The 14218-nt window shown below is 47.7% G+C and overlaps 1 protein-coding gene across 2 annotated transcripts in view; it reads right to left on the reverse strand.

Moving 5' to 3' along the window:
• Positions 1–14218, reverse strand: part of USP7 (ubiquitin specific peptidase 7) — a 56449-nt gene that overhangs the window by 3943 nt on the left and 38288 nt on the right. For both annotated transcript variants that reach the window (XM_033428827.2, XM_033428828.2), the window contains 18 exons: positions 13894–13974; positions 13703–13793; positions 11355–11437; positions 9377–9486; positions 7903–8059; positions 6984–7128; positions 6570–6700; positions 5527–5661; positions 5048–5149; positions 4769–4874; positions 3893–3985; positions 3736–3803; positions 3307–3407; positions 2276–2429; positions 1592–1659; positions 1005–1113; positions 833–910; positions 20–120 (listed from right to left, as the gene is read on the reverse strand). In XM_033428827.2, coding sequence (XP_033284718.1) covers positions 20–120; positions 833–910; positions 1005–1113; positions 1592–1659; positions 2276–2429; positions 3307–3407; positions 3736–3803; positions 3893–3985; positions 4769–4874; positions 5048–5149; positions 5527–5661; positions 6570–6700; positions 6984–7128; positions 7903–8059; positions 9377–9486; positions 11355–11437; positions 13703–13793; positions 13894–13974 — 1913 coding nt within the window. The remainder of the gene's footprint in view (positions 1–19; positions 121–832; positions 911–1004; positions 1114–1591; positions 1660–2275; positions 2430–3306; positions 3408–3735; positions 3804–3892; positions 3986–4768; positions 4875–5047; positions 5150–5526; positions 5662–6569; positions 6701–6983; positions 7129–7902; positions 8060–9376; positions 9487–11354; positions 11438–13702; positions 13794–13893; positions 13975–14218) is intronic.

The raw sequence follows: 14218 nt of genomic DNA on the forward strand, positions 1-14218 counted from the left end.
GGATTTGGGAAATACTCGCCTAAGTTTCCCTGATGCCTTCTCGCCGAGTTCCACAGCCTTTTTACATTCCTCTAACAGGTCCCGGACACACCCGTGCTTGTCTGGATATAGTGTTATTTCCTAAGAAACGACAAGATGAAGGCTATGCAGGAAACAAGACACACGCGGGGCCTGCTTGGGCCCATCCCCGCCGACCATCACTCAGACCACCTGTCCAAGGCTGGCAGCCGCCCCACACCGCAGGGAGTCTAAGAAATGCCATTTTGAGGCAAAAAGCTCGCCATTCACAGGACAGCTTCTCAGGAATTTCTCCCCCCGGAAAGGTCACTAAGAGGCTGTCCAATTCTCAGCATGGTGAGACAGAGGACAAGGACCAGGGTGGACTGTGTCATTTCAGCCTGACAGCTGCACACGGGTGACAACATGGATGGCACATGTCCCAGATTTCCTCTCAATACCGGTAGAGCTAGAAAGGTGAACGACTTGGGTGTCTGAGTAGGTACAGACTTTCCAGAAGAACCACTTAATGTGAGGCTGTGTCGTCTGCAAAGGGCCCAGCGGAGCTGCCACCGGCTCCAAGGCCAAGCAGCAAGGTCCCAATCAGTCGGAAAGGGTCTCCCTGACACTGTCACTCTGCCTGAAGCCTCAGAGGTGGCGGCAGGGGCTGGGTGGACAGAGCTCCTCCCCCCACCGGGGTTCTCGAGCCGAGCTGCTAACACACGCTACCGCTTAGGGAGCTTTCTTTGGTGGTTTTAGTTTTCAGGGTCTGGAGAAGAGATACAATACACAAGATGCAATAAAAATAAAGACTCACACCATAGAAAAGACTCACCTCTTCCCTAAATTGGCTGTTTAACCATATACACTTAAAACTTCGCCTGTTCTCAAAGTCCGTGATTTTCATCTTAAGCTATTAAGAAAAGAGAGACTCATTTTAGATTCGCTTCCACAGAAACCCGAGCCTTCTCCTTATTACCCACGGTTACATTAATTTGGACTCATACCTGCTGATAGTAAAGTTTCTTAGGTTGTCTAGGCTTGAAGAACTGTAGAAGATCTCTTAAAGTACCTTCATAATTATGTCTAAGAGGATTACCTGGGCCATCCCTATAACTACACAAGAAAACAGCATATAAATAAAAGACTTGTTTATTTGCCTAAAACAAATATCCATGAGTGAGCATAAAAGCAAACCTCTGGCCTGACACCTAGACTTGAAATTTGGACTCTGACTACTCCTGTCCCCAGGTCCTAAGTCCCTGCGTCTGTCACACCTGAATACTCTCTGCAAGGGTGACACGGCACACAGAAGCCGGGCCGGGCCAGGCCCAGCCGGACACACATGGGAGGAGGTGTGTGGATGAGGTCTCTGAAGTAAGCCTGGCTTTAGATGAGGCTGCCAATTATTCTGACATCTTGGGGTAGCGTGGTCAAGATGTGAGTGGTGACAATTCTATATCTGAAACTAAGCAAGAAATGGCATGTCAGGTGAGGTGGCAGCTACTTATTACATTAGTTCGGAGGTGTCTGGATGAACTATGGGACACATGCAGTCAAGACCAAACACGGGGCATCTGTGAGTGTGGCTCACCCTTGAGACTTGAAGAACTGGAGCAGCATCGGGTCGGTGTTGAGCCTCTGAGCAACTGTCTTTGCCACCTGGGGAGGGAGGGCCAGAGTCAGGGAGCAAGGTTCACATCCGGTGAACAAACTGAAACTTGCTGATACACTTTATCACTGTTCATTTGCTGAGTGCTCTTAAAGAAACCTGTTATAAGCAGCCTGAATTTAAATGCCCCGGAAAGTTACCATCTAACAGGAATAAACTATATTCCTTAGTATATCACCACAGGAACAGCGTATCTGAGGAAGAAAACCTTTTAAAGTGTTTTTCACTTTCATTGGGGAGGTCTGTCTGTAGATTTATTTCCTGAAGGCTTTTTTTTAATGGTTCACACTTGGCATGTTATAACTGAAGCAAAGCTGCTGTTAAAACTATGATCTCTGAAACCAACTTATGCCAGGGGTCAAGAGGATTTCGAAGAGCAAGAAGACAGGGCAGTGGGTGGGGGTAGGCGAGTGAGGGGAAAAGAGCTTCTGATCCCCCGGCAACATCAACACCAACCCACTTGCATCAAGAACTTCCTCAGACAGTGGACTGCAACCCCTCCTCCAGAACCAAACCCATTACACAGCCTCATCAGCAAGCTTTTTAAAAAAGAACTTGGTCTCTCTGGTGTGGAATCTGAAGGGAAAAGAGCATTTTATCAAATACCTGAAAATAATTCATTCTATTTGATAATGTAACCACAAATCCAGGATCATTGGGGATTGTTTTATCACAGAAAATCACATCGACACGGTGGTAGAGATCTCTGAAATATTCCTTTGCAGTGGGTAATTCACTGTTATCATTTTCGGGGTCATCCCTGGGGGGAAAAACACAGACAATCAAAGTCCAGGCCAGGGTTCAGGCATCATCTCCCAAGTAACAGTGACGCTGAGCAGTGTGGATCTAAACTCAGGCTAGCATTTTCCGATGCTGGGAGCCTGCCCGGCTACCAGGCAAAGGCGATCGTGGACAGAAGTGTGCGCTGAGCCACGCACAGGGCTGGCTGCTTTCCGTTCCTGATCTCGCTCCCGAAACAGAACAGTGCCCTCTCGTTCCGCAGACAAGGGAAAGGACTCAGGATGCACTGCGGGGCCCACCCTGCTGGCTCTGCTGAGTCTACTCCCCAACCGGGACTTGATAGGTTATCACTTCCCTGCGAAGGTTGCAGGATCGGGTCGCCGCTAAACCTAAAATGTTTACTGCCTGGCCCTTAAACGAGAGGTCTGCCACCCCTGCTCTTGGCCACCGGGCCCTGCAGCCTCCCTATGGTCAGTGTTCAGGGCTGCCCTGCCCTGGCAAAACGGCTTCAAGAGCAAGGAAAGGGCCGAGTGCGTCATCAGGCTGCCTTCAGACTGCACACCTGCCAGCTTCCACGCAGACAGATTAAAGTGACTACCCAAGTAGGTGCATTCTAAGAATTTCATGTTTTCAAGGAAAGAAAACAATCTTGCTCTTCCCTAAAGACCTTTGCCCTCCTGCTACTAGTTGTCATGCTCGCTGTAGACATTTTTGGGAAATAAAAGCATTCAGTGAGGAAAATGCTTGCCACCCCTAATTCCAAAACCCAGAGAAGGCCAACTGCTGTCAACATTCTGTCAATGTCAAACAAAACGTGAGTCAGGGTCTAGAGAATCATTTCCTGGTTCTAGGACTTCTGATATTAGTACAAAGAGATAACTTCAAGAAGTACGTACTTCTGAAACACTATAATGTCACCATCCATTAGCTCATCGAGGGCTTTATCAAGAGACACGTCATAGTCCTGAATTCTCTCTGTTAAATTCGGTTTAACTTCCTACAGTAAAAGAAAGGACATGGTTACAACGCAACGTCTGTCCAATGTTTAATACGGCCACACACTGTATGTATTTTCTCTATACCCAATTCCAACAGCCCTACAATTTTAAATAGAGTACGAAATACTAGTAATAAGGATATAATAATCACTGACCCTAAAGAGGGAAACATCAGAAATGTACAGAGAGGATTCTGACTCAAGATCACCCGAGGTCCCATTTAGCTGTGGTCTTGACACAACAAATGCAGGGCTAGCAAAACAGGCAGAAGTCGTCCTCCCCAAACCACTAACCATGTGCTGATTACAGAAAAATAAGGATCCAAACCTCATAGAGGATAAGACTAGTATCTTGGATAAATCCTGCTCTGTCACACATAACTGGCAGCAAGTCACCTAGGTTCAAGAAAAATGAAGAATTCAAAGCTGTGATACACTGAGACTTTGGCAAAATCAACTCAGAAGGTGAGTGCTGCCAGACTTACGTATTTTACAGGATATTGGTGTGTAGATATGCCCACAGTAATTCAAGCTCCGTGTTTTGGGATCGTACATCTTCAAAAATAACATAACATCATCTACAAGGTTAAATAAACAGGCTTTGTTAGGATCTTCTGGTCAGTGCAATGTTAGCAAATAGCAACTGAAACGACAACTTAGGGCACGTAAAAGTTACTGTGTGCAATGAAGTTTGTTAAGAGGCTGATCCTAGGTCTGAGGCATCATTTCTAACCTCAAACCCATGGGGAACACTGCATTTGAAGCAGGAAAGATGAGAATGAGTGCAGAGAATTTAGGAAACCTAGTTTTAAGACCTGGTCCTCACTAGCAGTGTTTTACCATCGAAGTATCGCTAAAGGTTGTGTCTGAGTCTTTGCCGGAGAAGTGACCACTTGAAGTAATACAAATAAGCAATCTTGGACCTACCTGTTTTGTAAATAAAGTTGCGCTGGAAGACAGTTCTTTTACCTAATCTCTGTAGCTGCTTAGTAGCTACAATAGCAGACAGAGGCGGTATGGCCCACAAAGCATGAAATATTGACTATCTGGCCCTTGACAGCAACCCCTGCTCTACACCATCTGTCAAGTATACACAAGACCAGCGTGATTAGAAAAATGTGGAATGTGCTGGACTCCACGCTGCTGCCACCTTCTCACCTGCCAGGACGCTACAACCCACAGTCGGTCTGATTTGACTTCATCAAGAAGACTTGAACACGGTGGATGTTTCGCGAGCAATTTGGGGGATTAACAAGATTTCTTTGCAAGGGAAGAACACTTAACCCTGTGTGTTTAGAACGACACTCCGGGAATAAAACTCCACTCTCTGGAGGTGCTGGGCTGGGGGAGGAGGCACTCACGATCTTTATCAAACTTGGGTAACGTTGCTCCACTAGCAGCCAGCTCCGGATCAACTGTTTCCAGGAATATTGTCCAAGGGTTTTCATTATCACTGAGTTCAATCATCTATTCCCAAAAGAGATGCTGGGCTTAGAAGATTTTAATGGCTAAGTGAGAGTGAAAAACTATATTCAAGTAGAAGACAAGATCCAACTCTATGTAACTGGACCGAGGGGAATACCGCAGGGCACACAGTGCCTGCCGCGCACACCCAGACCAGACCAGACCGCCACACTCACCGTCTTGCTGCCGTCGGCCTCGTTATCCAGCATGGCCGGTCGTTTGGTGCCATTGCTCCTCGCCTGCATGGGCCACAGTCGAATCTGATCTTGAGGAAATCCCTGGAAATCATTACAGTTAAATTAGTTGAAGCAAAATCAGCTTATGTTTTAATTCAACATCAAGGAAATGATTCTATGATTATAAGGGGAAAAAAATCATGATTACAGCTCTCCCTGCTGGTATGGGCAACAGTGACCTGGCCTTCGGGATCTCTGGTGTCCCGGAAGTTCAAGCCCATTTTACCAAGGGGGAGGCGGGCGGAGGAGGGGGAAATTAGGGGAGATGCCAGAGGGCACACCCGGAAGGGAAGGAACTCTGGTCCCAAGCTCACTCTCAGGTGGTGTCTGGACACAGTGCCTGCCTCCAAGGGCAGGATCCTCCAGGGTCCAGTTATGAAAAAGGAGAGAGAACTATCAACAGGAGGACGGGCGCTCACCATGGTCTGAGAGAGGTTCTGGACAAACTCAGCAAGCGAGGAGTTTTTCAACACTTTGAACACAGTGTATTTCACTTTTTCTTCATCGTACATATCATTTCCTTGATGGCCACAAAACTGGTCCTCTGCAACAATCTGCAAATAGGGATGAAAATGCAGAATGGAGTTTACACCACTAACACACACAAGAGAACCAGGTCAGGCTGATCGAAACCAAGGTTCAAATGCTAAAACTAAAAACAACTAGTGTTGGGCTTCCCTGGTGGCGCAGCGGCTGAGATCCGCCTGCCGATGCAGCGGACGCAGGTTTGTGCCCCGGTCCGGGAAGATCCCACATGCTGCGGAGCGGCTGGGCCCGTGAGCCGTGGCCGCTGAGCCTGCACGTCCGGAGCCTGTGCTCCGCAACAGGAGAGGCCACAACAACAGTAAGAGGCCCGCGTACCGCAAAACAAAACAGACAAAAGAACAACTAGTCTTTTGCTTTGATGAACCTTCTACAGAAGACCCAAGCAGAAAAGCACCAAAATGACCAAGAACTAAATCAGGTACGAATATTTGGAAACCCTACATATTTCCATGCAGCCATTCTAAACTCATCCATAAACATCAACTAGAAATCCATCTGGATGGTGATCCCCAAATATGATAAAGCCAGGATGCACATGTACCTTTTTCTCCAGGTAGTCTATTTGTTTGTTAAAACAAATGCCTGTTTCCTAACTGCAACTAAATCATGAACCAAAACCACCTGGCAGTTCACCCCCCACCCCCCCAGCTGCCAGAGCTCTCCCTGCCAGGCCTCATCTGGGTTCTGCTCACCCTTCCTTCTCTGGTCCCCTGCATGCTTTATAAACACTAAGACACCGCTGCTCTGGCAGCCTGAGTACCTCTCACATCTAAGCCCATATCCTGAACTGGAAAGAACATTCCCAAAGGTCAGGGAACTGGCCTGCAGTTCCTCAGTCGCACGCTCAGGGGGCTGCCCAGACACGTCGCTGACACCCTGGCCCGCGAAGCAGCTTCGCGCCTGCCCAGAGGCTGACCTGCACTTGCATGTAGAGATGGGCTTCCTGCCGCTCCTTCCGCTTCTGAGCCTCGATCCTTTTCTCTTCTTGTAATCGTTCCACCAACTGCTGAGGGATATCATGGTCGGTGACAGCTTGTAAAACCTCACCTGCAGGACAAACGCATCTGCCTTCACCTCTGTGCACGTCATCGCAAATAAAGCCACCCTTCAAAGTAAAATTACTTGGCACCCTGGGTCCACATCCAAACCCGCAACCCCAATCCAGCTGCTTCCAGATGATGCTGTAAGGCAGCATAAGCAGGCAAGTGTCTGGACAGGTGGCTCTAGCTTAGGTCCACTGTAACGTGGTATAAAATGCCCCAGCGGGCGAGACTCAGGGCCCAGCCGCGAGCTTGGCACAGCCAGGGCACGACACACCCGCTGCACTCACTGAGCTTCGACTCCCGGATGTAAACCAGCATGTAGGCGTTGGTGCAGTGCCGCACGGAGAGGTCGTCGTCGTGGCCCCCGTAGTTGTGCTCGATGGCCTCCTCTTTCGTACACCTGGACACCACGTCATCGTCAAACTTACACCACTGCAACGGGGAGCAGCAGAGATACGGCGCTTTGAGGAGCACACAAAGTAAAAGGCAGCATTCTCCGAAAACACATGACCTGCCTCAGGTGACCCTCACAAAACTCGCCAGCACTTCTGCCGTCCTCATCCCACATTCTGGAGAAATTGCTAATATCCGTCCATGGGCAATTTCTGTAATGTACTCAAATATCCTAAGCCTCAGCTTAGGCTCCATCTCTGTCCACTGTGGATGGAGTCGTTTTAAATGGCACTAATCCTACAGTTACAGGTTCCGCATCTGGTGCCATGAGGGTCCCGCCTTCAAATCCCCTCGGCATGAGCTGGACGGGCTCCACCTTGGCTCTGTTCCTCACTGGCCCTGTGGCCCTGGACACAGACCCCAAGACCCTCATCTGCTCCTCCTGGTGAAGATCACGTGATGGGATCCACGTGAACCAGGCAAAGACCGCGCATTACATCGCGCGGGTAATGGGGCACGTGCAATAACACACAACCAATGCGGGCCCGTGAGTGCGGGCCACAGATGATTATTCTAAGTGGAAACTAAGTGCCTCATGTTAGATGTAAAGGGATCCTATAAGGTCCAACGTTCAATACTAATAACGAGATGTATATATCAAGTACAATCATAATTTACCATCCACCTTTCAAAGTATCAGGAACATACAGGCACAGAGGCCAAGAAGGGATCCTTCACTATCAAGGCAAAGTCTGAAGCTGAGCGTCACTGAATCCCCTACACAGCATCACGTCCACCCTCCCCAGCACTTACTTTGCCATCCCCTTTAGGGTTTAGATAAACCACATAATGTCCACCATGATTATCTCCACTATGAACCAGGACTGCATGAAGAATATAATTTGCAGGGTCTTTAGGATCCGTTTTTTGCAAAAATTCATCAAGTGGTAGCTGTTCGGGGAACTCAAACCTATTTAAAATAAAAACATTTTAAGAGAAATCCAGGTTTCATTTACTTGTAAAATATTTCACCTTTAGGCTTTACTCCTTGGCTAGACCTTCTAATTCACTGGCTCCTCTTTACTTGGAAAGGGCAGCTCCTACTCATCACAACAAATTATTCACATGTCAACAAAATCTGAAGCTTGATTTGAGAAAAATACCTAAAAAGCACTGACACACCTAACGGAATTTTAAATTCCAGGATATTACATAACAGTCAGTTTTTGTGACAAAAACACACTGACTTTTCTAGGATGTGGATATTTCCAAATGTTGTCATGAACGGGGGCAGCGGGGGGTGCTTGAGAGGCAGGAAGAGCGTGAGGTGGGTGCACAAGGACCGTGGTGCTGAGCAGAGCACGAGCCTGGGCGTGGAGGGGCAGCTGCCACCCAGCACGGCCCTTGGGAACTCAGGCCCGGCACTGCCAAGTGTTTTGAATGCCAGATGCCAGAAATCTGGACTTCTTTGTGAAATCTCACGACCTGAAAAAACGTTGGCAACTAATTCCAATAAAAATAGAAAGAAAACCAAGGTGAGGACCCAACAAAGCACACCAGCAGGTTGGGCCTAGCTTGCAGGCTGCTGGTCTGTGAGGTCTGCCGTCTTAAGAGACCCCACGGAAAAGGGCAAGAACAGACGAGCAGGCCCGGCTGGTGGCAGGTGGTATGATCGAGTCACACTCTCCGCCGCGTTTCCGGGGTGACTGACCAACCTCTAGGAGGTTGGTTATTGTCAGGCTGTACCCCCTGACCAAGGAGTACAAAGTCACTGCTCCAACTAATCAGGGTACAAGTTCTGTCTCCTGAACCAGACAAAGCAGTGTGTGGTAGCAACCTTTTAACTGGTACTTTAAGGATCTATAAAACACCTGGAATGGGGGACACACCCACCTACGCCAGCATTTCTGAGGATTCTAGCACATTCTATAAGCCTATACCAACTGAGAGATAACATATTGGCGAATCCTATGTAAACCAATAGTGTAATAATAGCAAATGCCACTTCTGGGGAAAGCAAAGCCTGTGCAGCAGAAAGTACCCTCTCCCCACAGACTTCAGTCTGCCACAGTGTAGACAGAGGGGCTCCCTGAGGAGGAGATACGGAGGAAGCAGTCCCTGAAATTATCCCTTTAAAAGCACAGTTCTTGGGACACCTCGGCAGAGAGGAAACCTAAATAAATCAGAGATGAGACCGAAAACAGAAAAACTAAACAAAGCACTGAGACTAACCCCCTAAATCAGGATGATGGGTAAATCTTAACTCTCACATCCCACTCTAGATTACCTATCGTTGATCTTGATATTTTGGTCCGTCTGAGGGTCATACATAAATCGCATCAGTTGTAGGTGTAACACTGGTGGCAATGTTAGGAATTTCACACCTTTCTCTGCTTCCTGAACATTGAAAAAGAAGCACAGGTTTAGTTTACCTCTACTTATTTCTCGAAGCAACAAAAGCAACAGCGTTTCACAGCAAGGGTGGAACACGTTGGGAACTTCTGGTAGCGAGATGGGCACAGGGTGCCTTTAAAATGTTCTGTGTGTGGGATTTCCTCTTAGTTTGCATTATACTCTATCTTGATGTCCAGCGACAGGGGAACAGTGAAGTAAACTACAGCTCAGTCACTTGTTGCCCTATTAACAAAATCATTAAACACTACGAAAATTCTGGAGAAACACGGGAAAATCAAATGGAAAAGCAGAGGATTATGATTATGTGAATGAGGTGTGCCTATGGACACCAGAACAGAATAAGACGAGCACGGTCTGGGTTGGGAGAACTGCCTGTGACCGCCGTCCTTCCCCGTGAGCACGGTCACGTGCTAACTGTTCACTCCTGCTTCTGAAGACCCCTCGGTATCAGCAAGGCCCTCTGACCACCGTCACAGCCTCTGCCCAGGCGTCACCAGCCTCTGGGGCAAAGGACACCCCGAGCAAGGCCTCTGTGGGAGAGGCCCAGCCTCACTCCTCCCCCCACCTCAGCCAGCTGAGTCCTCACTCAAACAAGCCTTCACCAAAGCCAGTCACCACCAGGCCATTGGCGGCCCTCAGCACGGCTGTATTCCTTCGGAGCTGTAAACCTTATTTCCAACACTGGCTAGAACACACCCACCTGGAGGAACTGGTGTCCTAGGTGGCAATGTTCTCTGTTGTACATTAGCATGGTTAAGGAAACTGGGTAGTTCTGGGAAGAAAAACAAAAACCCAGGAACCTACTGCCACACAAAGGAATGGCCCGGTTTTAGTACAACTTGAAACAATAATAGAAGAATCATGTTTCTCAGCCACTGTCCATTGAGAGTCTGATTCTAAAATATATTTTGTTCACCCAGAGCCAAAAATATCCAGTGTGGATAAGGGCAATTCTGTGAGTTGACTCAAGTGTTTCCTAAGCAAATCCAGTGGCATGTTTGCCAAGTAACTTACTGATCTACAAATCAGTGGCCTGACCAAGCAGGACAGCAGGTCTGTGACCCACGGCAAAATGCGCTCACCAGCACCGTGAATTATAAACGTGCGAGCTTGGTAAACCCAGGATGGTCCGAAAAAAATCATATATTAGTTGAGCCAGTGAGTCAAGGTTACGAGGCTGCAAGACAGACCTGGAGGGCTGGACCCTGAGGATGCCGCTGACTCACCAAGCAGCCTGACCAGGCCACAGCCCGGGCCCCTCCATCTGACCATGCACTGCCGCTTGTTTACAACACTTATTGTTCTGCCAGAGTTCCTGCGGGGCCTTGTGGAAAACAAGCAGGGACACCGAGTATGGAACAATAACAGAAAATGCACTCCTCGTTCTGGAAGTCAGGATCCTCAGAAAACTAACTGACACTCCACTGCGGCGGCGGGAGAGCAAAGCACCACCACCAGCCAAAACCAGAGTCCCAGTGACTAAGCAGTTCTATCTGTGACTAGGAGAAACTGAGGGAAGCTCTGGCATAGACACCAGTGAAGTAAGGGGCAGAGTTGTGGATGGAATTGGGGCAGGGGGGAGGTGGGGGGGGGGTACACGTGTCGGGTGATGGTTCTGCCTCTGGTAGCCAGGAGGCACAACACCTTCCCCACCCCTGCCTGTCTACACCAGCAACACGATCAGAGCTCTCTAACACAACGTCCAGACTGAGAAATAAAATCCTTTTGCATTCTAAACACCAGCGGCATGTGAAAAGATACAAGTGAATGTTTAGTTCACAGTCAAGCAAAAGATCTGAAAACAAAGTGGAAAGATACAGCGGGACACTAGCACACAATCTCCAAGTTACCTGCAAGCCATGCTCCCCGGCATCGTATTTATTGTCACCGTCTAGTTGTTCTACTGCCACGTAATCCACAAATGATTCAAATACTTTCAAGAGAGAAAGAGAAAAAAGTCAGCCGAAGTTATCACTAAAGCTTTGATTATAACAGTCAATCAATCAATTCAGGCACGCCAGGGAGGAACGTAAATAACTGTAGCTGTGAGCACAGGTCTGCAACTTCACCGATCCAGCAAAAGGTGTGAACTCTTAAGGCCACTGAGGGTGTTACGTGATAACATGGAGTCAATGTTTTAATAAACTTAAGTAATGTTAAAGTACAAATTTTAACCCAAACACTTATTCTAAAGTCAGTGCAGAAAGAGAGCAGGCATGTGGGAGGGTGGGGTGGGGGAAGAGGGGGAGTTTGGAAGGGGACACGGGCTTCTGCTGTGAGAGGGAGTAAGAGCGGAGGCTCCTGTGCACAGCACGGGGACACGGCTGATAACGCTGCCACGTGTAAGTCAAGTTCATTGACCAGAAGGCAGTCATGCTGTCACAATACCTGAACATACCAAATAACCATGATGAACACTTTAAACACCTTACGATCCTGTCACTTAAACCACAATAAAGCTGAAAAGGAAGAAGGAAGAATCCATCCAAGGATGATAGCCAATGGACCAGGAGGTAGAGTCTAGAAAGAGGTCTACACAGATGCGAAGGGCTCGCTGCTGACAAAGGGGCAGCAGAGCACCTTTGGTCCACTCTGACCATCAGCAGAAAGAAACTATTCTGGGTGGACTGTAAATAAACAGAAAAGAGAAAAAAGTAACAGATAAGAGAATTATCTTAAGACTTCAGGGCAGGTGTTCTCAGACACAAAAAGCAAAGATTGATACCCTGGATTTCACTACAGTTATGACATTCTGTTAACCAAATGGGCACACTGCAGGAGTGAAAAGGCAAGCCCCACGCTGGCGGAGAGCCCGAAACCCAGGCGAGCAGCAGCGAACACAGCCCGTGAAGAACTCGCGCGTTGTGGCCGTGAGGGAGTAACAGGAAGCGCACTCCCTCCCTTGCACTGGGCTCCATTACAAGGCCAACAACCGTATTCACACGCTAGACAACAGGCAGGACAGGACGTGGCCACTGAGAGCCCTCCAACGCCCCAGCTCACTGCGTGGAACTTCCAGGCTGCAGCGCAGGGCAGAGAAACCCCAACGGGCCCCAGAGTCTCCCTGAGACAGGGTGGGGATTTCAGGGGCCCGAGGCAGTGGCCACGTGCAGGACGGAGGGCCCTGGGGAGAGCCACGCGGGAGAGCCCCGGCGATGTGAGAGGCTCCTCCTGGTCTCGAAGGAATCAGCTATCTCCAAATAACGAAATGTGCCCCGGAACAAAGGGTAAGAATATCCAATACCCAACAGGATAAAAATCACAACAGCTGGCATACAATCAAAGATGACCAGACAGGCAAAGAAGCTGGAACTCACAGCCAGAGATGGAAAGCGAATCGATGGAGACAGATCCAGAAATCACGGAATTATTGGACCAGGACATCAAGTTATTACGAACTACATTCCATATGTTCAGGAAGACACCCAAATTGCCAATAAGCATTCGAAAAGGTAAAATCTCCCCGACTTCCAGGGCAATGCAAATTGAACTCAAGATAGCACCATTCTCCCACCAAAACGCCAGTCTGACGACTGACGGCTCTGGAGTGGATGTGGAACAACTGCTCGCACCCTACTGGTGGAGCAGAAATGGATAAACTGCTGTATCTGCTAAGCTCGACATATACACACAGGCCCTACAAGCCAGCATTCCACTCACCGTAAATGCACCAGGGGCGGACACAAGACCGGCCAACAAGCCTCACACCTACCAGCCTCACACGGAAAACAACCCGAACACCCATCAAGGAAAGAACGGTTTCAAACATTTGTGTTATGTTCCTGAGGTGGAATACTATAAAGCCATGAAAATGACCCGATACTGCTGCTCAATATAAGGATGAAGTGCATGGAGGCAACGCTGAGAAAAAGAAAAGAGAGAACGAGACACATACCCTACACGATGCCATCTACGTAAATAAATACCACAAAAGTAACCGAGGAAAGAATGTCAGCAGGCCAAACAGTGGTTTCCTGTGAGGAGGGGGAGGCAGTGACCAGGAAGGGCCACCATCTTGCTTTGCAAATGTTCTGTTTCTTGACCTGGGTGGGGTCACCAGACTGTGTTCACTCAGTACCTTCATCATTTGGGCAATTTTCTCTACACTGTATTTCAATAAAAACCACCGTGTCAATGAAGCATTATACCAAACCAAATTACGAAAAGGTGGTGGTGCCATTATGTACACAGAACTTACTATTTTTCTTTCCTTTTATACTTAGCTGGATATCATAATAATCTTCTCTTCTATCAGATCGGTAGTCTACTTCTTTACACTGGATATATGACTACAAATAAGGAAAATAAGATGGCTTAAGCATTAACCGTCAAAATATTTGCATGTTTAAAATCTTTAAAAATCACTCTTTAAAACTGGTTATCACATACCACCATCTTGCCTCTGAATAATTTAGGTATGGTGCCTTCTACACACGTGCCTTTCATCTTATTTTCCACATTATCAAGCAACTGGAAGAGAAAGTTTTGGCTTTCAGAAAATGTTATGCTTAATTAACATACAGTAATTTGAAATGTGACTAGGAAATATCAATGGTCAAAGAAATTCTAGACTATAAATATTATGACCTTTAGCATGCAATTATCAAAAACATACAAAAATCTTCTTCCTTGGTTGGATATTTACAAAAATATCTACATGCAACAGTTGAGATTAACCCTCTATACAGCCTTTGGAATGAATTAGTAATCTGTA

This window comes from Orcinus orca, chromosome 16, assembly GCF_937001465.1.
Source record: "Orcinus orca chromosome 16, mOrcOrc1.1, whole genome shotgun sequence".
In the NCBI taxonomy this organism is placed as follows: domain Eukaryota; kingdom Metazoa; phylum Chordata; class Mammalia; order Artiodactyla; family Delphinidae; genus Orcinus; species Orcinus orca.